Genomic DNA, 25,176 nt, shown 5'->3' with positions numbered 1-25,176 from the left:
ACAGCAGCAACAGATAAAACCAGGCCAACTTTTTATACTTACTCACTATAGGGTTTCAGCCCTCTCAAACATCTAAAATCTTTACTCACCGACATGGAGTGGAGGTGCTTACTGAACAGGAATTCACCATCTGGGATACTTTCAGTGGCCGTGAGCTAATAAAAAAACAACACAGTGTATACTGCTAGGTGCTCAAAGACCTACCATTGCATCACCATTTTGACAGTGATTCAAAACACTAGTCTATAACCAAGTAAACTATAACAAAAAGTCTTTGAATTAGTGTAACAATGGGCTTTACAAAATGTAAACATTGTAAACCTTTAGAAATTTTGCTATGCCACTCAGCAGGAAACTTGCACAACTTTTCCCCACCTAATGCTCCTTTCCAAGTCCACTCTTTGTTGTATGTTTATCCTCAGGGGATGTCCTGCCACCCTTAACAGCCTATTCTCAAGATCCATGGTAAACCCTAGAAACTATAGGCCAATAAAAATGACCCACAGAATAGGAAAAAATAATCAAAGCTGTAAGATTGTTTACCGAATATAATATGAAATGGAAGTAACTATGTTCCTTTCCTAAAGAAAATAATCTATCATTACTTGAAGATAATATTAAGCATACAGGTAAGGGCGATCTAGTTTAGTTTACAGAAGATTTGACAGGATAACTTTACTAAAAGGTATTCATTTAGCTAACTTTGAATCCTAAAATATTTAAATGCTACATGAATCAATTTTTCTTATGAGTATTATCTCTGTAAGGGAATAACTTACATTGCTGACTGTGCACTCCATCCCAGATTAAGTGGAGGTCTTGTGCTTTCTGTACAGTGAGACTGCAGGGTTAAGAATCTTGGAATAATCACTTGCTGTCCAACTTTGTGATTGAGGGAGAGTGCCACATTGAAGCTGTACCGTTTCAGATGAAGAATCAAGACCCTTCAAGATACAATTGGAAATTCATTTCTACATAGAATAAAAGATGCTCTTTATTCTCAGGTAAGAAATAGTACTCTTCAAATATACAGCTAATTCTGTATTCTTCCCTCCCTGCTACCAATATCTAACAAACCTATATGGGTTAAAAATGTGATGTGTTCTTTCTGTCAACAGACAGATAGACAGAGGTATTGTGGTCTTTTTAGTTGTTCTAAACTTTTGAACTTATTCTGTTTTTATGATTCTCACTGAAATTTTATTGTCTGTTTTTATGGATTGTTGTAAACTATCCAGAGAGCTTACAGCTATGTAGTAATATAGAAATGAGATGAATTGTGTATGTTTCTGGGTGTACATGGGGGGGGGTGCATCTAGGTTCTTTTATGTCAACAGGAATATTCCCTCAGACTGCTCAGATTTCCCTCAGATTTCCACTCAGACTGCTCCTGTGTGAGTTGCAATAGAAAGGTGGAGGAGAAAGCTATCATCCCTGATGCCTCCTCCTCTGCAGCCCCTAGTACAACCTCCCCCACTGTTCTGGATTGCCCCACAAACCTCCAGGGAGAGGAGAAAATCAACAAATCTCACAGGCCTCCATTCTTTCAATAGAACTCCTCTGCTGGATGAAAAGCTTCCCATGAACAGATGAAGCTTTTCTGTGTGCAAGGCGGCCAAGTCTAGATTGAACCCATAGTTTTCAATGTATCATTGACATATACCATGTTTTTATTCTTTGTTGTGTTTGTCTCTAGATTGAAAATTTTGCCGAAATCAAACAGCGAGAATATAAGCAGTCTAAAGAACATTTGTTGATTGCTTGTACTCTCTAGAATGTAATGTCAATTTATATTTAAAGACATATAAGACAGTCATTGCAAGGCCACTATTAAAGTTTTCTTTCAATGCAGTTCATTACAGACATATCCTACATGCCCTGATATTATGATTATGTTCATACAATCCCACACGTACCTGGGAAACCGACTGAATTTGTGTGTAACAAGAGCTGACTTCCCATTGCACTTCTCACAGGAATACTCTATCTCTTCTGCCTAAGAGACACAATACAAAGAATGTACATATGAAGGTTGTCATCTACAAAAACCTGTTTTAAAACCAAGAAACTGTCTCTCTCAGCAGAGAAGGTATTCATATTACAGAATGGGCTGCATTCAGTGTCATGTGAACAGACACTGCACAAAAAATTCCACTTGCACAAAAAATGCTTCCTTTTCCTCTCCTCCCATATACCACTAAACTCAGCTCTAGAGGATTCCCAACCCTCCAGAACATATTGGAAGGCACACATGGATCAGAATACACTCCACCACTGGTGTCCATTCTGCTGGTGGATAGATACCTCCAGATACAACTCAGTATTTTCCAAGGAATAAAAAGCAGCACAGAAGCTGAATAGCAAAAGGAACGTATTTAATAAAGAAGCATATTCTTCACATCCATTATAGTGCCTTGGCTAGTCTTATGCTCCCGGTTTTATGGGAACTGCTATCAAATGAGGTATATGCCTAAGCATATTAACATATAAATATAACAAGAAATATTATGTTCCAGTACTCATTCAATATATAGTGCAGTCCTACCTATGCTTACTCAGAGGTCCCATTGTTTTAAAGGGGGCTTACTAATAGCTCAAAGCCAACCTTGAGATGAAAAACGAGGGCACAAATGAGAAGCATACAAAAATGGCAGCTATCTCTCTCTTGCATGCATTCTTCATGCTACTCCCCAAAGAAAGACAGCTAACTCTTCTAGTTGTCACATATGGGCCACACACCTGCTGGTGACTGGCTTCTGTGAACATAGCATGCTGGTCCTTTGCAGGCTGCATTGGCTGCCGCTTGCCATCCAGAACCAATTCAAAGTGCTGGTGTTAGCATACAAAGTTCTAAGCAGCTTGGGGCCAGGATATCTGAGGGAATGAAAATCTCCACATGTTCCTCACCAGAGGCCCTTCTTCGGGTCCCTCCTCAAACAAAGTGAAGGGGGAGATGACCTTCTATGTAGTTGTACCCCACTACTGGAATTTACTTCCACAAGTAATTTGCCTGGCATCTTTACTCTTTTCCTTCAGACACTAATTGAAGACATTTCTATTTCATCATCATGTTGGTGACTGAGCTTGGTTTTTATAAGAGTTTACTGCTACTGCCACTGTATTAAGAGTTTAGCCTCCAGATATTATTTTAAATGATTGTTGTAAATGGTTTTATTATCAACAGACTGTTTAATTTTGTTATTCTATTTTTAACTGGTTTATACTTTAGTTTATTATTTTATGATTTACATTGAATTGTTTAATTTGTAATTTACTGTTGTCTATATAAACCGCCAAAAGAGCCTTGGCTAAGAGGTGCAACATATAAATACAATAGACAAATAAATATGTAAATCTGTGGGAAGGTACACTTGCCTGCTTTTAAGCAAGATTCTGTACAATGACTGGAGAAACTGTTCCAGCATTCCTGGTAAAGAACAACCTCCAATATCCTAGATCCCTCATTGGTTAACAATAGATACAGACAACTGTTTTGACCTATTCCCCCATTAGCAATGTGTGAGAAATCTGGTTTGGGAGTGGGAATCCATTGGATTTCTCCGTTTTCCTTCCCTAGACCTTCAGCCTGCTTTCTCCTTCCTCTGACTTATGCTAAGCATTTGCACAGGTGCCTGGTAAGAAGTGAGTCTGTGCGGCTGGCTTGCATACATGCTGCACGCTGTCCATATATCCACTGTGCAAGCAAAGCTCTGTTTCTGCACATGTGACTTATTTTGCACACTTTGCGTAAGAATAATTCAGTCCCATGAAGGGGGCTGTCAATGTTCACAAGCATTTACAGATTTAAATCTTGGCTCAGCTCACTTCCTAAGCCAGGGCCAAGCGCAAGAAAGAAGTCTGACAAGCATAATTGCAGAGGAGAGCCTTCTCTGCAACAGTGCCCCAATTATGGAACTTGCTCCTCAGAGGTGCGCCTGGAGCTGACATTTTGTTTGCTTTGGTGCCAGACCAAAACCTTTTCATTTTCCCAGTTTTTAAATCAATAATGAATGTACTTTTTATTAGTTGAAGAAATGTGGGAACTGAAGTGTTTTTAACTATTTTACAGCTGTAATATGGTTTTAATATATTTTTTCTGGCTTTTTATATAACCCCTCTTGAGATTTTATAATAATCAGACAGTATACAAGAAATTTTAAGGAAATAAATAAGTGAAACAGCATTACTTGGGCATACTTTTGGGGCTTGTTCAACTACTGTTCGTACAGTATCAGATTAAGGTCTACTCCAATTTCTCTTAACTAGTTAGCCTTTAAATGTTTCTAATTGTATCCAAGCATATGATGATGTGAAAAAGGAATTTGTAACAAGGAACTTATGGATATAATTTATAACATTTTTAATAAGAAATATGGTAAAATATGACATACCCTGAAAAAGAGATCCAAGGAATCTTGGATTGATCGAGACGGAAGAAGTTTTCTTCTTCGTGGCAAGTCAATGGAGAGGTCATTAAACTGCTCCCGTTTGGTGACTGTTTCCCCACACCTGCATTGAAAAGAGATGTTCTTGTAATTTTTTAAGAAGAAATTAGTTTTAAAGAAGTAACCCTTACAAACATGTATGATTTGCAACACCATATAAAGTATGAGAGAAAAAAAAATCTGTTGACATTCATAGTGCAGGCATTGCTGAATAAAAATAGAATCCAATATTATTCAACTTGCAGAGCAGTTCTTGAACTGACAGATTCTTCCACTAAGAGAAAAGGAAGGAGGAAAATATTTATCACTTCCCTCTTCAGCCCACACATCACCGAACATGCTGTGGAAAAGAATGTAAAGAGAAAAGCAAATTGGCAACAATCGCCATGTTTGTCTTCCATTTGCAGAAGTCTCTGGCACATCAAAAACCATTCTGTGAGTGAAACAACAAGCGGGATTCTACATCAAGTTCTAATATTCTTAAAATCAGGTATGTGCAACGTGAGTGCATTACAGCTTCTTCCTTGACTCCTTGCAGCCCTTTGGAGGGGTATATCCAATATTTACCATTTCTTACATTTGGCCTGCAAAAGTGCTTGGCCTGAATTGTGAATAGGTACAGGACAATGCTTGTGTCACTCCATCTGAACTGGAGTTCTTAGAAAAGTTAACAACACTCTTCCTATCTGTGGCAGCAAGTTGCTCACTGTACGGTCTCCATCTGTATCAAACTTCCCCACTGTGTGAATTGCTGGGAGGAGGGAAGCTTTGGGTGCTATTACAAACAAACTCAAATGAAGAGCAAAAGACTGCTGAGACAAATAAAGACATGTTTTAATACTTACATTTTACATATGATAGAATGCTGAACCTCAAACTCTAAATTTGTGATAACTGGACAGGTGTAAACTTTGGTGGCTGATAAGTCATCACATATGCGTCCTAAGGAATTGTCTTCACCAGAAACTGACTCGCTTTTCCAGGTTTTGTTAAGTTTCTCCATGTCCTCCTTCAACTGATCTAAGCACTGACTCAAGAATTCATGGGCATCCTGTAATCAAGCAACATTAATGACCTGTTCATAACTTCAAATAAACTAAATATATATTGTGGATTCAGTAAATGCTGACTCCCACAACTAAATTCCTACCAGAATCCCGGCTAATAAATAAAAACTGAATTGTGATTACCTGGCCAATTAATTGTTAGAGAGCATTTAAAACAGTTTCAATAAATCTAAGTTTTTATTCTTAATATGAGATCCTTATGTTCCCAATTAAAAGTATATTTTAGTCTGTTTAGTAATGTATCATTGCTTTTTTATTTATATTCTCTTCTGTGAATGCCAAAATAGATGACAAAGGAACAACAAAATAAAGACCAAATAGTGATCACCAAAAGCGCTCTGCTCTCTCACAACCCCTGCACCCTTTGTAATATGTTGCTACCACCTTTCAACAGAAATCTAATTTTTCAGTAAATGTCATCAACTACTAGTTTTCTAAACAGTGCAAAACTGTTCTAAGCATTTTTATGCAACTGGTTTTGCTAAGTTATTACTATTGTTTAAATTCTTGGTAGCCTTAAAAACATGATACTTACATTTTGCATGTAGCCAGAGAATCTCTCTGCAGTAGCTGAAATGGCATTTTTCACCTTTTTGAGTAAGTCTTTCTTTACCTCAGGACTACAAGCATCTTTTCTAGCAAGTAGATGGGTAAAGCGTCTAGAAAAATTAATGCAGTGTCATTCATTCATTTCCATTTCTATGTTGCCCCATAATCCAAAGGTTCTCTTTAAATGTCAAAAAGCAAATTAGCAGTGATTAACGCTATAAGTATACTGTGAATACTATGGGATGGTAATCTGTGAATACCTTCCCACTGGCCTCCCCAAAAGAAAGTTTTATCCCATTAATATGGCATGGTATCAGCAGCACAATACCATTAGAAACAAGTAAGTCCTACTCCCTCCCATTCCTTTAAATGCATTTAACATTCAACTAACTTAAAATACATTATGGTTATTTCTAAGATACACTGACTGGCCCAAGTCATTTATATAGGAATGTACTTGTTCATATTATGCAATTCACTGTTAACTATGGGCTGCTTAGGGATGCTCAGAAGCAAATAAGCATGGTGACTCCAGACTGCTCACCTGCTTCTTGGGTTGTATTTGTGGACTGTTTCTACCTCATCAAACCAGATCTGGGCATAATGAAGAACAACCCAGAGAGAGAGCATCCCTGCTTATTTTTGTGTGAAAAAGGACACTTTCTTGCTCCCAAACAGTACATATGCATGTTGCATTCAAATGGGCCAAACTCTGGTGTACTCCTCTTCCTATACCAAAATGCTTATTGCTGTTTTTTTTAAATACAGCATGCATATATAGTACTTGCTAAGCCCTCTACAATGTCATATAGAAATGTATTTGTTATACCACTGCAAAAATAGATGATTTCAGAGTCTCAACAAGTATGGAAATAAGGCAGTAATAGCAATAGTATGAATATAAAGAGACTATATGCAAGTCACATAAAATATTGTAAAAGCTTATATAACAGGAGTGACCAGACTTGCTCAACAAAAGAGCCACCTATAGTAACTGTCAGATGTTTGAGAGCTGCAAGACACGAACAAATATTTATTTATTGTTTATTTATTAGAACCAAACAAAGGTTTATTTGCTGCAAAGATACTATCCACAACAAACACTTCCTCAAGCCATGGAATAACAAGACATCCAATCAACTTGTCTAAACCTGACTCCTTGTGGAGTCTCCTGGTTATTTTGAAAGACAGGCCACCTAAGAAGCAAACTCTTGCCTTTCCAGTAGGCTCCACCAGTCCCACTGCAGTTTGCTTTGGTCCACACCATTTCTATAATGGCCTTTGCAAAGGTGAAACTGAGCAAAGGATCCACTGCGGTAGCAGTGCACACCATTCTAAAACAGACTCGTAATTTTGCCCTTCCTGCACGCACACCTTACTTCCATTGGCCCAGGCTGGCACCCCAATTGGCCACAGACACCCCCACAGCTCGTTGAGGATGGAAGAATGAGTGCAGCGTAGTTTATATGGCAGCTTTGCTGGAAGGTGCTCTCATTTGCTCCTCTTTCATTGACCCCAAGCAGAATCATGCATTTGGCCCCTCTGCGTGCCACAAAAAAACCTCAAAGAGCTGTAAGTGGCTTGCGAGCCTCCCCTTGGCCACCCGTTATATAACATATATAGTTGTCAAAGAAGCCAATATGGCATTGGTAACTAAGGCAAAAAGTGCATCCATGTCCTAGTTATGGTTAATTTAAGGTTCAGCTATAACTAAGTACATTTCTACTAATTGTGGAAAAGACAAAAGCTTGAAGAAAATGGGTAGCATCCATGATGTTCTTCTGCCAGCAAAACTGACACTATTGACAGACTAAGCTTCCCCTCTATGCTGCCGCCTCCAAAACTATTTCAAAGGGTTGAAAGTTGTGCCAGAGCAGATTTATGGATATGCAGGGCACTGTAGAGGGAGGGAGAAGAAACTTCTGTTGTGAGGTAAGTCTGTTCAAGTAACACTAGGTTTAGCACAAGTCTATTGGCAAAAGGCTCAAAATCTAGGAAAAGGTTGTGTTTCTAGCAGGCAATAGGACACCCATTCTTTGTATCTACCTATTCTTCTCTAGAACTTGTTCTCAACAAATATTCTCAACAATAAATATTGTTCACAAAGCCCCAGGCATCTAGTGAAAACACAGAACTTGCCTAAAAGATGCCAGCACCTCATTATCATGGTCAAGCAAAACTAACTCATGTCAATTACCAGATTTTCTATTCCTTTGTTTTGAGGGGAATGGCTTCAGAACAAGAGCTTGAAACAAGTTTCTCTATAAAGGAAATTTCACAAGTGTACAACAGAATTCCTGCAGCTTTGCCAGATCTTCTTCCTTAAGTCAGTGCTCAATGCTCAACAACTATTATATACTTAATTTAACAGGAGGATTTTGTTAAGGTCTGTAGGATTTTGAAGCCTGAGTTTTCATTTATGCTTTCAATTCCAAATCACCAAGCTATTTTACAGAAAGGAACTAGAATTGTGCATATTCATACATTTCAACTAGTGACTGTACACACACATCCTGATATTTCTTTTAATGCTACAGTCAAGAGAAAAGGTTTACTTTACCTACAAAGTTAGCACTCACCTGATAAGTGCATTGAATGGAACTTTTTTCCATGGGATATTTTGCTTCAAAAGATCATTAGCAAACGACTGAATTGAAAACAGAGATTGTAAAATAGCATTCATGTAGCAGGTATTTCCTAAGTTTGTAAATCTGTAAAGACCAAGACAACACTGATTACTGCAATGTATTGTACATACATGGGGTTACTTTTGAAAATGGTTCCGAAATTTCAGTTTGTTAGAGAACTGCTAGATCATTAACTGGTCTGTTCAAATATGATCATGTGATACCAGTGCTTCATCAGCTGTACTGACTTTCAGCCCATATCCAAGCTAAATTCAAAGTGTTGGTGCTGACGTAAAGAGTTTGGGACCAGAGTATCTAAAGCCATGTGCCCTCCCTGTCAAAACTCTTAGATCATCTTCAGAGGCCCTCTCTTGGGTACTGCCTGCCAAAGGAAGGTTGTTACAAGGGACTTTCTCAGAAAGAGGTTCATCTGGCATGTACATGCTATCTTTCTGGTGCTAGGCTTTATGTCTGTTTTATTGATTCCTGCCCTATTTATTATTTTGCATTATGTTGTAACTTATTCTTTTAAATATTGCTACTATATTTTATATTTTACCTGTTTTACGAAATTTTAATCTTTTTACCTGCTTGTAAACCACCTAGAGAACATTAGTTACTGGGTGTACTAGAAATGTAATAAAAAAGATTTATACAATCTGAAGAGAAACCAGAGTATGTCTAAAAAATAGAAATATTAGCCAAAAGTAATAATTTCCAACACAGTCATGAATTGTTATACTAATTACAGTGTGTGAACACACACATTATGTACTCTGTTTCTTACAGATTAGGAATGAGTTTACCTGCTTAGGAAGATTTCTGGGAGTCTAACTAAATAAAAACAAATTGGAGAGTAAAGAGAAAAACAGACCTTATTTTGGGTTTTTTTAAAAAAATCGATAATGTTGGTTAATAGTCAGGAGTTCACAAGTTGATAATATTTAAGGTGCACTCCTATGGTGGGCTTTGCAGATCTCCCTCCCCATCTCAGCTGCACCATTGCCACTGCTATTCTGAAGAGCAATAATGGTTGTTTCAGCAGAGTATTGTGATAGCAGGCAGGGGGCCTTTGATCAATTAGGTCTAACATCCCTCCTGTTCCTGGGAACTGGAAGAGAGTATGTCAGCTACGCAAGTAATGGAAGGGGGAATGTAAAAAAAGTGATAATAAGAGCCTTTTTGGACTGTTCTGTCCAAAAAAATGAGTAGGTTTGTATCTGGAAGCTTTATAAGCATGGTCATAGAAGCAATCTGAAGGAAAATTTCACTGCTGCTCAAAGTAAGCTGAAAAAAATAATGAAAAGCTAACCTTTTAAGATGTGACTAATTTTCTTCAAATATAGCAACAAGTTTTCTAACAACCGTTTGAACAGCTCTTGAAACCGTGCAAGGAAAGATAGAAAATGATGCAAGCTAAGATTTACCACACAGTGGGGGACCTTACTAACATAAGATTTTTCCAGGATTGTTTGACAGGACTGAAAATGAGGAAACCTTGCTACAAATGTTTAACATTCAGACCAAGAGATAAAAGGGAAAGGGGAAGAGAGTCAATAATATGAAAATAATATGAAGACTTAAACACACCTGATCTTAAAACACAAGCTACCTTGGTTTCCCTCTAGCCATTTTCTTAACAAACCACTACGCCATTAAATTCTGATTTCAAAATGAGCAGCATGCTATCCAGAGCACGTAAGTGGCAGCCCTTGCTCAGAGGAATTGTATGTTAAATGTACAAAGTGGGTAAAAACAAGCTGTGAAAATGAAATAATAGAAATAATGTGCTGGAAGGACATTTGGTTGCAGAAAATGCTAAGTTGGGTTTGTTTCTGTATGCTTAGCTGAGGATTTGTGTACATGTGTACATGTGTACTTCAATAAATATTGAAGATATGAAATTTTACCCTTGTAATTGCTGCTGTGGGTGAGTTGAAAGGGGAACTCGTGGCTTGTTCCATCCCGTATAATCTTGATTAGATCTCATCTTTTTCACAGATAGAGGGGCTGGCTGGGAAAAAAACCCCAAGCTTCTTTTAGCAGAAGGAGTCTGATTCAACACATTAGACCTATGTGGTGAAATGATAAAACATTATATTTCTTAAGTATAACAGTCAGCCACTGCCACTAATGACATAGCAACAGTCACAATTGCATTAGATGAACAAAGATTATATGACATGTGTTGTAAACTGCCCAGAGAGCATTGGCTATTCAGCAGTACAGAAACAAAATAAATATGACACTGGAGTGCCACAGCCCCCTCTGCCTGCTTAAGGTTATTAGTCACAATTTTCATTCAAAAATAAACACAAGCATTTTTACCTTTCAGTTATAGAAATCTTAACAAAGGGAGATAAAACTACAAGTAAAAAATAGTTTTGTTTTTTTATATTCATGATTTTCGAGTTCCTACACCTTCCTGCTCGGGGCGGGGGGCAGGCTTCCTTGGCTACTGCTGTGAAGAGATAGCCTGTAAAACCAGTCAAGGCTGGAATGTTCCATGCCAACATTCCCTGCAGGAAAGGGTGAAGCAGTTTGCTTCCCTGGCCACTACAGCTGGGTAAAGCAGGGCAGCAAACTGAAAGGTGTTACCTAGATGGCTGGGAATTACAGGCAATAGATAACTAGTACCTGATGGATTTGTATGTGTCAATTTACCCGGTTATATACCACATTATATGGCTTCCTTAAGTCACCTTGGTGACCTCAATCAGCATGGCACTTGCTAAAACTACAATTTGTCCATTACAAAGCACAAAAAGGTAAGTAACATAAAAAGTGGCTTTAATGGATAAATATAAACAATATACACAACTTGATTAATACAATGCTCTGATGATGAAGCATTCAGGGAGAAAAACCATCTTTTAAAATATATTCTGTACCCACCTGTCCAGATTGGAATTACCAGATGAATACTCTTTTGAAGAGGACCTGCTTCCATAAAATGAGGATGTCTGTAGAGGTAAACCCCCTTAAAAAGGAAAATAAATAAACTTTTATACACAATGTCTTAGTTGATCAGTAATATGATACTGGCTAACATTCAACACTTCAAAGAAGATGCAATATCCTTTTACAATTAAAAGGTGCTAAGTTCTGTCACCAAATCATTTGACTAACTCTAGAATTACTGGAATGGATGTATATGCTAAGCAAAATGCAGATATTTCTCAATCTGAATCTTGGGAATATTTCCCCCTACATCATTTCTCCAGACTGTAACTCTTTGCTACAGCAATGATATCTCAAGCCCCCATATTTGTTGTCCAGTGAGGTGGATTTACAAGGAAGACAACCCGGAACAGAAAAACAGTCAAGCCAATTTACAGGTGGATATGTAGCAGTACTCTCTGCTACTCATCTTTCATTTCAACAGTTCCCAAGATAAAATTCTTCTTTGAGCCTCCAAGGTTTGAGCTATTTTCCAGAGATATGGTTCTTATTTTAATGTTTGCCTTTTTAATGTTTCTCAGGGAAGAAGCAAGATAATTCTATTATTCCAGCTGGGCAACCTGTGACTCTCCAGATGATATTGTACTACAACTCCCATCTGATCTAGCCAGCATAGCCAATGATGATGGAAGTTACAGTCCAAGATCATCTGAAGGGACACAAGCTGTCCACTCTTGTACTATGCAGATTTTTTTTAAAGATAAAAGTTTAGAATGCAAATTAAATAATTGTTTTAGTTTACCAAGTTAGTCATTAGATTGGATTGATAAAAAGTATAGCCTTGTTTACCTGATGTCCTGTTCTCCTCAATTTGTTTCAAGTTCAGCTGTTTCTCCCTGCTGCTAAGTAAGAATTTCCTTGCTGGATCAGTCATAACTTTGTTATTGCTGCAGATAAATACATACAACCTATTTGAAGTTATATGTAAAACAGCACTGTAAACTGTACAGTGTTTATATATGCCCATATTTACATTCACTACACTCACAGGCTCTCCAAACATTTCAGACATCATGATTTCTAAAAGTTTACTGTACTCATATTTTAAAAGCTTGCCTTGTGCTTTAATATAAGTTCACCAGATTAAAGTCATTGAATAATCACTACAAAAAGCAACACTAAAGCTTAACTTTAACAACTAGCATACTGAAACACACACAATGTCCTGAATCACTGCATTTTTCAGGCATTTTAGCACTGGATTTTTCAAAGATCATTATGTTATGCTGATTTAAGAGGAAAATGGGAGTTCTCAATACATCCTTCACACTGGAATTGGGAAGTAAAAAGAAAAGACACAGAAACAAGGGAAGAAGCCATCAAAATGATACCTTGATGAATCATTCTCTTTAGGATAATCTTCATTCATTTCCGAAGTAGGAGACATCCTTTTTCTCCTTCCACAGTTTCATGAGGAGGGAAAAACATTCTTTCAATCCACAAGGAAACCAGAGGAGCCCAATCTCTTAATATTTACGCCAATATTTTCAGGCAGTGACCAAATGGCCTCAGTTTTGAAAGTGCTTCTATAAAGGGTAAAAATGCTTCACCACTTTCTAGCTAGTTCAGCATGCAAGCTTTTGGGACATTTTCCAGAGAATTTATTCAGACATATAAACAAATTATGGTAACCTGAAAAAGCAACATAATTTTCAAAGCCATTGCTATTTTAATGCATGCACACCGAGGACTGCAATGCCTTAAAAGTTTGCTCTCATACCGGTTTTCCAACAAGCCAGTTCTGTGAGGTGTTGAAGCAGCAGAAGGAGTTGAAATGTTGACCCTGTTGCCAGACATTCCAGTTACTGGAGAATTCTTAACTGATGCTCTTCCTGGGGTACCCAGCCCCTTACGAAGCGGAATTTCATCTTTATTTTCTACAACCCCTCTTCTGGAAGGAGTCTATAAAACCAAAACATACAATGCTTCTAATCATAACAGTCAGAGCCAGGCATGAAACTCAGTAGATTGCATGTAGGTTGGAACACTGGCCACTTACCATGAAGATTCCTTCTGGTTTGGTGTGACAAAGACATCCAAAAATGTGCTGAGTCTCCCTACTGTCCAGGAAAGCCAAGGATCACAGACAAAAATTGTGTCTTGTATATGCAATCCATTAATCCTCTTCTTTACTAAGCCTAAGACAGAAGATCAATCGAAGAGCCCAGCAGAGGTAGAATTGAAAAGCAAGGTGAAGAATGGAAATTTTTCCTCACATGGAGGGACTGTGATAGAGCGGGACTAGAAACTGAAACTTTTATTCACACGCGGTTCCTTCTGACACAATCCAAAAAATTAGGGCATGGCTTGGATACTTTCATCAAAGAGGGTAGAGAGAAAATAGTTTGGATGGAGGTATATTACTATTTATAATATCCACCTGCTGAAGGATGCTTCTGCAGAGGAACAGGCATTGTCTTCTAATGAATGTGATTGAACTGAATAGTGTGGCAGTAGTTCTGCATACTTCAAGAAAGGCTTGGTGCTAAACGCTTCTGAGGTGGTCATGGCTCTGGTTAAACAGGGGCTTGGGATACTTTTGGCCACTTTTGGATACTTTTGGAGAGTGGCTTGGGATACTCTTGTGGCCTCAGGATTAAAGGGGATTAAAAATATTCAGAACATGTGCATTCTACTTTGTGTTTGTGATAAATGTTTAGAACCTTGCAAACATTTAGCTTGTGCCATGCTCTATCTGATGAGGGAAACTGGGCAGGAGGAGAGAAGGACCAGTCCCTCGCTCTATGCAACGGAGCTGCCTATGGAATGGAAGGATTTGGCCACAGAAAGTCCTGTGTTTCTATGAAATATAATTGACAGAGATAATTCAAAAATCTTTCTTACCAATATGAAAGCCATGAGAAACAGAACTTTTTGGAAGTAAGAGAAGAGAGATACAGACTTAAGCGGGCTGAACTGAAGCTTGGTTAATACCATAAAGGCAATGTGCAGGTTCCAGGATGGGGAAAAAGTAAACTATGGGCAGACTCTGTGAAGATGGCTCTCTCAGGAATCAATGTGTTGGTGAGATCAAAGTGGCTTTGATTTTGACTTTGACAGCACACACAAAAGTACAAAAGTCCATTGGGTTTCAAGCCCAGGTATAAATCTGTTGAAGGAACAATAAGAGCTCTTTTAACTCCTGCTAGACTCTGCCAAGATGCTACCATCTGTACCACTGGGTCAAGACCTTACAAGACACCTCATAGATATGCAAGATAGATGGCTTTCTAGAAGACACCAAGGTGTTAATCACTGTTTCTGAATACCGTAAGGCTAGTTATCTAGCCCTCTTAGAACACAGGTACAGTTGCTTCATCCTATACTAATTATCTGTGAAGACTTGGTTGGTTTTGAATTCCTCTGTCTTCTAGAAGAGAAGTGACTCATCCCTGTCCTTCTTGAGGGGTGCAAATAATAGCAACTATTACAAGGCTTTTTGCTTCCTTCTTATTGGAGATGGTATGATTTTTTAAACTTTAGTTTCAATTAGAAACAAGTGTGCTCCTTTAAGGAAAACTGTGGCCAGGCTACCCTTTGAAAGGACATCCACACTATGGTGATTCAACCATAGGGACTATTTTCCGCACTCCTTGTCACAGTCTTTAAGATCTTCACACTGGATAAATAAATTGCTACCATACTGTTGGAGAATAGGCAGCTAAGTAGTATGGCTGTATGCTTTTCATGAAGAAGTTGATCTGGGGCCACAGTCCCCTGCAATCATTTGAAGAGTGGGGGTGTGCTCGCACAAGTTTAAGTGATGTTCCTAAAAGCTGCTTTATTTAACTTGTTCCAATTTTCTCCTACATCTGGAAGGAAATGGAGTGGAATCTTAAGGAGTCTTTACCCTAGATTCAGAAGAGGTCTGACCCTAACCTCTTACTCCACAAATAGTTCATCTATGAGTTTATCAAGAACTGCTTGTTTAATTTGGCTGACATATATCATTGGAGGCAGATGAGCACTGTACTAGAAAACCTGTGGTGGAAGCGAATTTCACTTTTATTGGGCTAAGGCAAGCTGTAGACCTCAGGGTAGCCTTACTCCACACAATGCTGCAAACAAGGAAAAACAATACCTGATTGTGTTGCAAAGTTGCTGAGGAAATCCCTGCTATCCTTGCTTCAGAGTCACACCTCCCCAGTTTTGCTTTTGTGTCTGAGGCAAAGAGGACCTCTCCAAAGAGCCTGCATGACATCTGGAAACAGAGCGGGAAGTCTCCAGTTGTGGACATGTATTACACCAGGTTGTTGAGCAGGTGCAGTATCATCCAAGGATACAGCATTTTTCATACTGAAAGGTTGCCCCAGGTTGGTGAAACTGCTCTGTTGGCTGGAGCTGGTATATGGAACAAATAGTGGGTGAAGGTGGGATTTACTTGAAAGTATCTTCCCACAATGTCTCAGCTGTTGGTGCTTCAGAGACTGCTCCAATGGAATTTAGTAGAAAAGGAGTGTTTACGGTTCCTCTTGATTCTAATATGTTCGTCTATTGCCTAGTGATGCAAAGATCCACTTGGAATCCAGCTCTCTGGAGGCTAGCTGGACTTCTCACTCCCATTTGGCTCTGGCCTAAGAAATTATCAGAGCTGAGCTCAAGTCTGTGAATGTTTGCAGATGCGCTGGGCCCCCTTCTTTATGCTGAGTTATTCTTCTACTAGGTATGTAAAGCCTGCAAGTCACTTGTATAGAAGCAGAACTCACACAGTGGGTGTGTGGGCAGCACGTATACAAGCTGGCCTTGGTAGATATATCTGCACATCTGTAATATAATATGCAACAGTTGGACTCAGTTCCTGCTAGACGCCCACAGAGAGGAGATAGAGAAAGCAAGCTCTCATCTCCAAACTAGATTCCTCACACATTGCTCATATTTTGCCTTCTCCAAGCATGAAATACGTTTTTTCACACTGGTACCACAGGAGGGGCAAGGCAGGAGGAATGCAGAGGCGCAGAAAGGAAAAAGCAACAAGATAGATACTAAGGAGAAAGGATAACTTTAATTGTTCCAAAAGTTGAAGGCTAAATGGTGAATGAAACCGGAATTAAGTAGATGAAAAAGCTGAGATGGTTGGAAGATGGACAGAAATACCTAAGAGGCAGCAGGGAACTGGGAGAGAATCATGGAATACATTTTCGAAAGATCTTTGCAATATAATTCCTGGCTTCCCTGGACATTAGGAAAACCTAACCCCCTCCTCAGATGCTTCCTCACACTAAACAGTAAAGTATCTGTAAGAACTAGTGTTCCCATGTGGGACCTTTACAGAAACCCAGTTTCAAGCAAGCACAATTACAGGCCTCAGTGGAACTACTGGTTCATGCACAGAATCCCAACCAGGTTGTGAACCTGCTGGAGGACTTGTATACTCACCATGGAACCACGACCTGGCTACATATAAACACTTCATATCAGAAGACCCCTTCCCACGGGTGTGCATACAACAGATGTACAGCAGAAATAGAATTCTGTGTGTGCTTGAAGAAGTTACAATGGGAAAAATACACACCCCTTCATCAGCACTGCTTGTCAGTTTGTTATCAAATGCCTGCTTTTAAAACTCAAAAACAACTATCAAAATTTTATTTCCTGGAGTGCCCCTAGAAAACTTCTTACCGTCCAAATCCAGTTAAGATATATGTGTTGTGTTTTGATTTAGTCCCAAGGAGCCTGTACATCCAAGCACTTAGCCTTTATAGCACCTGTAACCTAACCCACCAAATAGAGTCAGAAGCAATAAACGGAACACTGGATTTACCATGAGTGTTCCTTCTCCTTGGAGATGAGAGGGCATCCTGTGAAGGGTTACCTGAAAGTCACTGAAGGCAACTTAACAGAAATTCCTGTCCAGCACTTAAGGGAGGAATCCTCTCCCAAATCAGAGAAAAACAGTAAGACTTACAAAAACACTACAGAGCTACTAATTATACTATATATATATATATATATATATATGTATTATGGTACTCTTAGCTGATCTGAAACAGCAGGAAAGGGGCCATGCTCTCTCTTGGTCCTGAGGAGAGCACAGCAGAGCAGAGCAGAGCATCAATCTTAATGGGCAACGAATCCTATTTATCAGTGGCAGTAACATTTCCAAAACTGGAGGTGGGGAGAGGGAATAGATGTCCTCCAAGAAAAGGAACACTCACAGTAACTGCACTGTTCTGTTCACCTTTGGAGTGGAAGAACTGCCTGTGAAGAACTGCGCAACAATGCCCTTCCATCCCAAGTGGGACAGCTGCTCTGAACAAGAATATAACATACTTTGCAGGACTCTCCTGCTGAAAGAAGCACTTACAAAGTCAAATATATTGATTACATAATTATGAAAGTAGCAACCTCACAAATGTCCTCCAAGGAAACATTCACGTGATACCAACTATTGTGGCTTCTCTTCACATTGAATGGACCAAGCACCTTCCAGGACTGGAAGGCATCAAGACTCATACATGAGGCAGACATATTCACCAAATCAAGCTGACTTTGAAATATTTCTTGCTCTGAACAGAAGAGTGAAATATGACCAAAATACCCCATGAAAATCAAAACTCAGCTGCTACAGGTAATTGTATACACACAGAGTATGTGCTACTCATTCTATATTGGGTACAAGAAGTTTCAATAGGAGGTAAATCTCCTCTGTTTTCTGGAAGACAAACATTATTTCTGCCATAAATGATGGATCAATTTAAAGCACCACATTGTCCTTGCAGAAAAAGCATATGCTGAGTTGAACTGAAAGGACTCCAAGCTATGAAATTCATTCAGTGGATGTCACTGCCACCAGAAACACTACTTTGGCCAGGGAGTCATCAGGTTGAAAAAGCCTTAGTCACCTGCAATTTCTGTAATATCATCCTCAGAGTTTTTCCTGTCTGGGTTTAATGACATTTTCTCCTCACCAAAGTCCTAACCAATATCTGCCTCATCCTCCAAATGAGAGATGACTGTGTTGATACACTTGCATTTGGCTAGGACTAGAATCTCCTGAGTCCCAATGCTGTACTCTTAACCACTGCACTACACCGGCCTTCCTATGCATGTGTGCAGCGCACTGGAAAGGCATCAGAATCCAAGTGGTTTGTGGTCCAGGCTCAGGACTCTCCTGGGGCACAGTACGAAGTAGATTCTCAAGACCCCACAGGAAAATTTCAGAAAAACAACCATTCAACTGTCCTCATAAGGGCAGGATGAAAACTGAGGGAGGACCCCTTCCCCTATGTAAAATGGATATGCAATTAAGCCCTGCTTCTACAGACCAACAGGTGGAATAAGCCTCCACAAGATGCCTTCCCACTCCAAGGGAAAACTTAATAATCACATACAACAAAATAAAACTGTTACCCTGTAAGCTAGTTTAAACAACAGTTATATTTTACTTGTAGCTGTTTAGCTTGTTCCTGTTCACTTGTAACCATGTCATCAGTTTATTTACATTTCTGTTTATCATATTTAACTTCTAAAAATACTTTAAACATTCTGAACATTACCTCCAATCCAAAATCATGACAACTGTTCTTCAGAGGCCTAACAGATGGACAGTACCTATTAAGCCAGAGAACAGAACACTGGTACTTACCGAGAAGTTTTCTTCCGGATTGCTATGTGGAAAGCACCCCACAATTGTTCATTCCCTCTATTGCCCAGGAAAAGCAGGGACCCGTGTGACTGAGTTTTGCATATGCCATTGGTTTGAGGTTCTAATCTGATAGTTCCATTTATGGCAAAAGCTCAGTAAATGAGGAAGATAACATTTCTTTGGATCACAGATCAATTAATGACCACAGAAAACAAAAAAAATGTTAATATATAGAATATGAATTGAAGAAAACTTTAAGGAAAACCTTTAAAACGTTTGTGTTTCTGGCCAAAGACAACAGTATAACAAGATGCAGTTGGGATGCCTTCCACACACCAACTGAGAAAGAACCTTCTCAGTAAGTACCAATGTTCCATTCTCCAGGTTGGTGTGAGGAAAGCAGCCCACAATAGGGCATGCTAAACCTAAACCTCAAACAGGGAGAGAAATGTATAGGACTGCATATATGGTACTGCTATTATTGCTTCTGGGGTGCAGGTAGAACAAATAGCCAGAGTGAAATAGATGAACTATTCCACAGCCAGTTAGCTAGTCTGAAACACTGTACACCTGAGTGGAAGAGTGAAACCTCTGAAACAAAGTCTGGCTATTGTAGAAGGAGCTACAGTCTCTGCTGTGCTTCAACAAGCATCTCAAACATGGTTTTCTTGGTCAGAAAGGAGGTATTAGGTGACTGTCATGTGTTCCCCCACTCCTTCTGACAGAATTCTAGCTAACAGTAGAACTGAAAGGAAAGCACAGAGTATCTGCAGGTTTGGAGAATAGTGTTATTGTTTTTGTTTTGGCCAGTTAATGTTCAATGTGTCTATTCCTCTGGTTTGTGGAAATAGAATCTGGAAAAGAATAGTAGTAGTTTATGGTTGTACCTAGAGATGAACAGGTCCTGTCAGTGGACTACACTGACCCTGGGTTTCCTGGAAGACAGCAAGATATAGACTTCAGTGCTACCTGTTATTGGTTTAGGTAATCTGCAGTTCAATGCCCCTTTAATATGATGAGCTGAGATGGATATTAAGTTCTGCTCAAGTCATAACCCTATGGTCTGAATGTCTAGGTGGAGGGAGCAAGATTTTGTACCCCCTTGCTATATAATGTGCCCTTAAGAATAGTGTGCCCTTAAGAATGGTGTTGCCCATTCTTACTAGGATGTAAGAGTGAAGTAACTGGTATGAGAAGGATTTCATACCTAGACGAACTGCTCTGACCTGCATTTTTATTCTGCACTCCAGTTTTCTTAAGCTATTAAATAAAAGCAGCGGGCTCGCTATCCCTTGAGACCAGCATCACTAATCAGTTTGCCATTGTCTGGGCATGCCCACCTGTAGATGGAGATGTTACCCTCACTCAAGAATCTATGAGGTGTTGAGGGAGGTGGTCCTTCATCACCATTTAGCCTTGCAAGGATATCAGAAACTACTGCACAGCAATGGCACAATCTGGGCAATAGAAGTATGCAAAAACACAAGTTCAAATGCAGTAGAAGTGGTGTATGCATTTACTTGGTTATTCTCTGTTGTTATTTTTCTTGTTTGGTCTTGGAGTCTGATTACATTTTCTGAGATGAATATGAACCTCTTGGCAGTGTTCATTAGCATTCATAGATGAGGAAGGACTTGAGTGGGCGTCAGGTAACGTTTCTTCCTGTCTATGTTGAATCCATGACAACCTAGGTATTTGACCATTATTTTCAGGTCCTGTGAATTCTTGCCACTGGAGACAATTGGATGATAATGTATGGATGGATAACTATGAATAAACAACCACATCTTTTAGTTGAAGGTAGGTTACTAGCAACAGTATGATTTTGGTGAACAAGTTGAATGCCAAGGTTAAGTTAAATTACTTTGCTTTGTATTTTAAAAGTTTTGTAGTTTATTTCTACTGTATTTTGCAAAACCAAACTAAGCCATACCTCAAAGAGGGGAAAAAACCCATTGTCAACTGAAATATTACAGTTTCTTACGTAAGATTTTAAAAGGTCCACAACAGTAAATGGAATATAGACTGTATTTCCCTATGTATTAGGGAAAGATACTACTGTTGTTAAAAATAATTATGCACACACTTCAACAGGGGCAGTTCAACTATCCATATATTTACCCATTTGTAAATTATGCCTAAAGGAAATCCATTCAAAAATAGAAAGTTTCCTTAAATGGTTCCCCCACTGTACTTTTCCAGTGTTGCAGTATTAGTATTTTACATTCAAAAAGTGTGGAAAAAATCATTTATGTTAATCTTGTGTTAAATTGCAAGAGAGAAGTTAAAAAGGACATGCATATCATTAAAAATTAAAGAACTTTCCATCACAAAATTTATCCAAATTATTACCTCTTCCCAAAAGAAGTTGCCTTTGGGCATTACCAGAATATATGAAGGAGTATTGGAAGCATTACACCTCCAACGATTCACTGATTTAATTAAGCCCTTATCCAGAGCCACTGTGGTGTCCAGGATATTCAAAACATCAATTTTTGCTGTATTAAACATAGGAAAAGGTCCATTACCCCCATTCTGCAATAGGTAACAATGAAACCCTACATTGACTGGGCAACATAAGGTTCATTACTCCATTCTTTTGGTACCCTGTGCACCATAATTTTTCACCAATAATAAATATGTATAAATTGTAGGTCAATATAGCCGTTCTGCTCCAATCAATACTTCCAATAACACCAGCAGCAATGAAGCTGTAAAAGCAGCAGGACCAAGCTGGTTGTAAACCACCCTGAGACCTTTGTGATGTGATACTATAGAAAAGTTTTAAATATATATCCTAACAAATGTTTCAACTGCATATATTGCCATGAAACCATAGCTGGCAATTTATAATTAGCAAACAGTAGGAAACTGCAAAAAGTTATTAGCAGGGCTGAAAACCTGATCAAACATAAAAAATCAATCTGTCCATCATGGTCCACCAAACAAAAGTTTTCTTGGTAATCTTTAAATTTAGATGTCCTTGCAGTGGTAGAGGACATTATCTATTTTAGCATAAAATAAAAGATTGCCTCTTTTTGGGAAGAGGTGCCAAACATGAAAATTCCAGAAATGGCAGGTAAGAAGTATTTTCTCTCTAAGCAAAAAAGACAAAAATCTAGTGCATATCAACAAATAGGCCCCATGCTATCAGGAAAAATCGATTCTCACTGAGGTAAAGTTGCATCCTTTTGAAGGATATTTGTGATGGAATAGAACCCCATAAAAGTATATGAAACAAAACATGATATAAAGAAATAGCACTGAAAACATTAATAAGCCTATCACACAAACTTAGCTTTAAGGAAGCCCATCTGTCAATGACCCTTGAAATCTCATTAGTCAGCTTCCTTAAATTTAATTGTTTATGATACATGTCTAGGGACAAGTACCCCCAGACGAGTAATAAACTTAGCACAAAGTCTAAACAGCCAGTTAGTTAACACTCTAAGGGATATATTATCTTCAACAGACATCAGATCTAACTCTGATTAGTTAATAAGCAGATAAACATCCCAAATTATTAATAATCTAAATCAAAGCTGGAATAGATGACCAGAGTTTCAATTAAATGACACAAGATCATTAATATAAATAACTTTACATTCTGATATATTATGTACAAACCCATGAATATTAGGATTTTGTTTAATAGCATATACCAGATTCCAAACTTAACCCAAATATTGCTGTAAAGCACAAAAATGTTCTATAAAAAGATGAAATGGGGTTGTGCATAAACATCCCTGGGAGTTCTACTGATGCCAAAGATTCCACTTTGTGAAGTGCTTCCCTGATGGTCTGCAACATGAATCCCAAACTTTTTGGACCTGTGGGCACATTTGGGAATTTGAAAAATTTCTGTGGGCATTACCTCAAACATCTCAATAGCAACAAAAATTGTGTCTACTAGACATCACAATATCTCTTTAACATGGTATTATATAATGTGACTAATTGGTGCAATACAGCTAAGCTTGTTTAAGCACAAAAATTGCTAAAATCCAGTAGTCACTGCTTTCGAGGAAGAGATTCTTACATGGATATTTTGTACTGAAACAGTATTTAATATTCACTTATGTACGCATCCTTTTAAATTATTTGCTTCATGGAAATTAACAAATGCTCAATATAATTGGATTCCCCATGCCCTATGGATTGTACCCTTCATGACCTCAAGTCCCTGAATTTGGGGCTTACAAAGATCCAATGCATCAAAGGAAGACTTAAGCCCCTGCATTTTTTGGTTAGATGTTCTCTTGTACCTGTCTGGATTTTTTTTGGAGGAGAGAAGGAAGCTGGGGAGGCTTCAGAATAGTTTGCAAGGCTTCCCCATCTCTTCCCTTCCTTGTCTGCTGAAATGCTCTATTCCTCCCCGCTCCCCCACCCCCCTTCTCAAGGTTGCCTTCCACTCCAACTGTGAGGGGATCAGATCTCTGGTTATCTGCTCTGACATCAGTTCACCATTTCCAAAAATAGATTAGGGAACCTGAACTATCCTATGGCCCGTAGATGCTGTCTATGGGCAATAGGATTGCTCCCCAGAAGAATATCTCAATACTGGAAGGATAAATACTCAGCTTCCACAATGCAATGGATTAAGAACTTTATAATGCTTTCAATATTTGAATGGGTGGCATATAGTCACTACCTTCATATGGAAACTTATCTGCATAGTTGGCCTGCTAATTGAGGCCTATGTATAATTGCAAGAAAGCCATGTGTCTCTCACACAAATTCATGTTTGCCAATTATACACACACACACACACACACACACACAAATTAAACAGTTGTGTGGGCACCTACACATACCACACAGAAGACTGCTTTACAGACACCACTGGAAACGCTGATAGGCAACATGGCATTTGCAGGCACTGCATTGGAGGCCTGGACAGTATTGTAATCTGTCTGTACCTGACAAATTTCTTCAGTTGTTTGAGGTCCAGTATGGTTCTTCAGCCTTTGTCCTTTTAGGGGACCTTGTAGAAGATGGAATAAATGCCTTTGGATTGTTCTTGAAAAGGTTCTATCACTCCTGTTTGAAAAAGGTTCTGTGTTGTGGTTGACATTTTTTGATACTGGCTATTTCCAGATAATCTCTGGGCATTGACTCCAGAACTTAGCCATCTGATATTGTTACTATGCTAGGAAGAAGTGCTGACGTCTCCCTGCTACAATGGATTTCCTGGTGTCAAAACTGTTGTCATCCTGACTTGGAGAGCTGGAATGTGTAAGGTTGACGGAGTTAGAAGAGTTGGATTTTTAGATAGGAAGCAAGACCTGATCCTTTGAAAACCTGTCACTTTTGGATTGAAAAGAAGTCTGGTTAATACTCCTGAATAGACAAAAGGTACATAAGGTCTGACAGGAGGTTTTTTATCTTCCTTTTGAGAGGGCAAATGCATTACTTTTTACTTATCTTTGGTTCCTATGAGCATAAATGGAACAGCAGGCTACACTGCTGGCTGCTATGGAACACATGGTAAACTGGAAAGCGTGTTGTGTGGCATCATCCAGGTAGACAAAAGATTAGAGAGCTTAATAAGTCTTCTATATAAAGTGGTCTGCTTTAAGTCTTCGCTATTTATTAAGTCTTCAACCCACAAGGCAGATGCTCTTGTAAAATAAGATACTGCTGAAGTTCTTAGAGCTAAAGTTAATATTTCATATGCCTTCTTTAGGGGTGAATCAGACCTTTGTCTATAGTCTTTCATAAGAGTGTCCCCATCTTTGTGCATCATGGCACATAAAGACAAAGCCACCACAGGAGCATCAACTAAAAGGACTTGCAATTTTTCCATCTTCTCATGTCAGAGTATGTAACATCTTTGTGATGCTCCCTCCCTTTTTTCCATGTACAAGAGATTTCCACCCTTTATTAGTTTGTTAAAGGAACCTGGAAAGGATACTTGGGTTGTTGGCTTGGGACACATTGCT

At 38.8% G+C, this 25,176-nt stretch overlaps 1 protein-coding gene across 8 annotated transcripts in view; it reads right to left on the bottom strand.

The window, feature by feature from the left end:
* USP37 (ubiquitin specific peptidase 37) overlaps positions 1 to 25,176 on the bottom strand; it is a 48,986-nt gene that overhangs the window by 15,729 nt on the left and 8,081 nt on the right. For 2 of the 8 annotated variants that reach the window (XM_044437959.1, XM_044437960.1), the window contains exons 5-17: positions 15,731 to 15,850; positions 13,370 to 13,551; positions 12,981 to 13,046; positions 12,439 to 12,536; positions 11,584 to 11,668; positions 10,599 to 10,760; positions 8,641 to 8,772; positions 6,048 to 6,171; positions 5,291 to 5,496; positions 4,392 to 4,509; positions 1,917 to 1,996; positions 780 to 944; positions 90 to 155 (exon numbers count right to left, since the gene is read on the bottom strand). In XM_044437959.1, coding sequence (XP_044293894.1) covers positions 90 to 155; positions 780 to 944; positions 1,917 to 1,996; positions 4,392 to 4,509; positions 5,291 to 5,496; positions 6,048 to 6,171; positions 8,641 to 8,772; positions 10,599 to 10,760; positions 11,584 to 11,668; positions 12,439 to 12,536; positions 12,981 to 13,046; positions 13,370 to 13,551; positions 15,731 to 15,850 — 1,604 coding nt within the window. Of the gene's footprint in view, positions 1 to 89; positions 156 to 779; positions 945 to 1,916; positions 1,997 to 4,391; positions 4,510 to 5,290; positions 5,497 to 6,047; positions 6,172 to 8,640; positions 8,773 to 10,598; positions 10,761 to 11,583; positions 11,669 to 12,438; positions 12,537 to 12,980; positions 13,047 to 13,369; positions 13,552 to 13,648; positions 15,583 to 15,730; positions 24,123 to 24,153; positions 24,277 to 25,176 lie in introns of those variants that run through there. The other 6 variants (XM_044437963.1, XM_044437962.1, XM_044437964.1 and 3 more) reach the window with 5 other exon arrangements.

Source organism: Varanus komodoensis, unplaced genomic scaffold (genome assembly GCF_004798865.1).
Source record: "Varanus komodoensis strain SLA01 unplaced genomic scaffold, ASM479886v1 scaffold32, whole genome shotgun sequence".
NCBI lineage: Eukaryota > Metazoa > Chordata > Lepidosauria > Squamata > Varanidae > Varanus > Varanus komodoensis.
The sequence above is the reverse complement of the archived record's forward strand: the minus strand, read 5'-3'. Positions and strand labels throughout refer to the sequence as shown.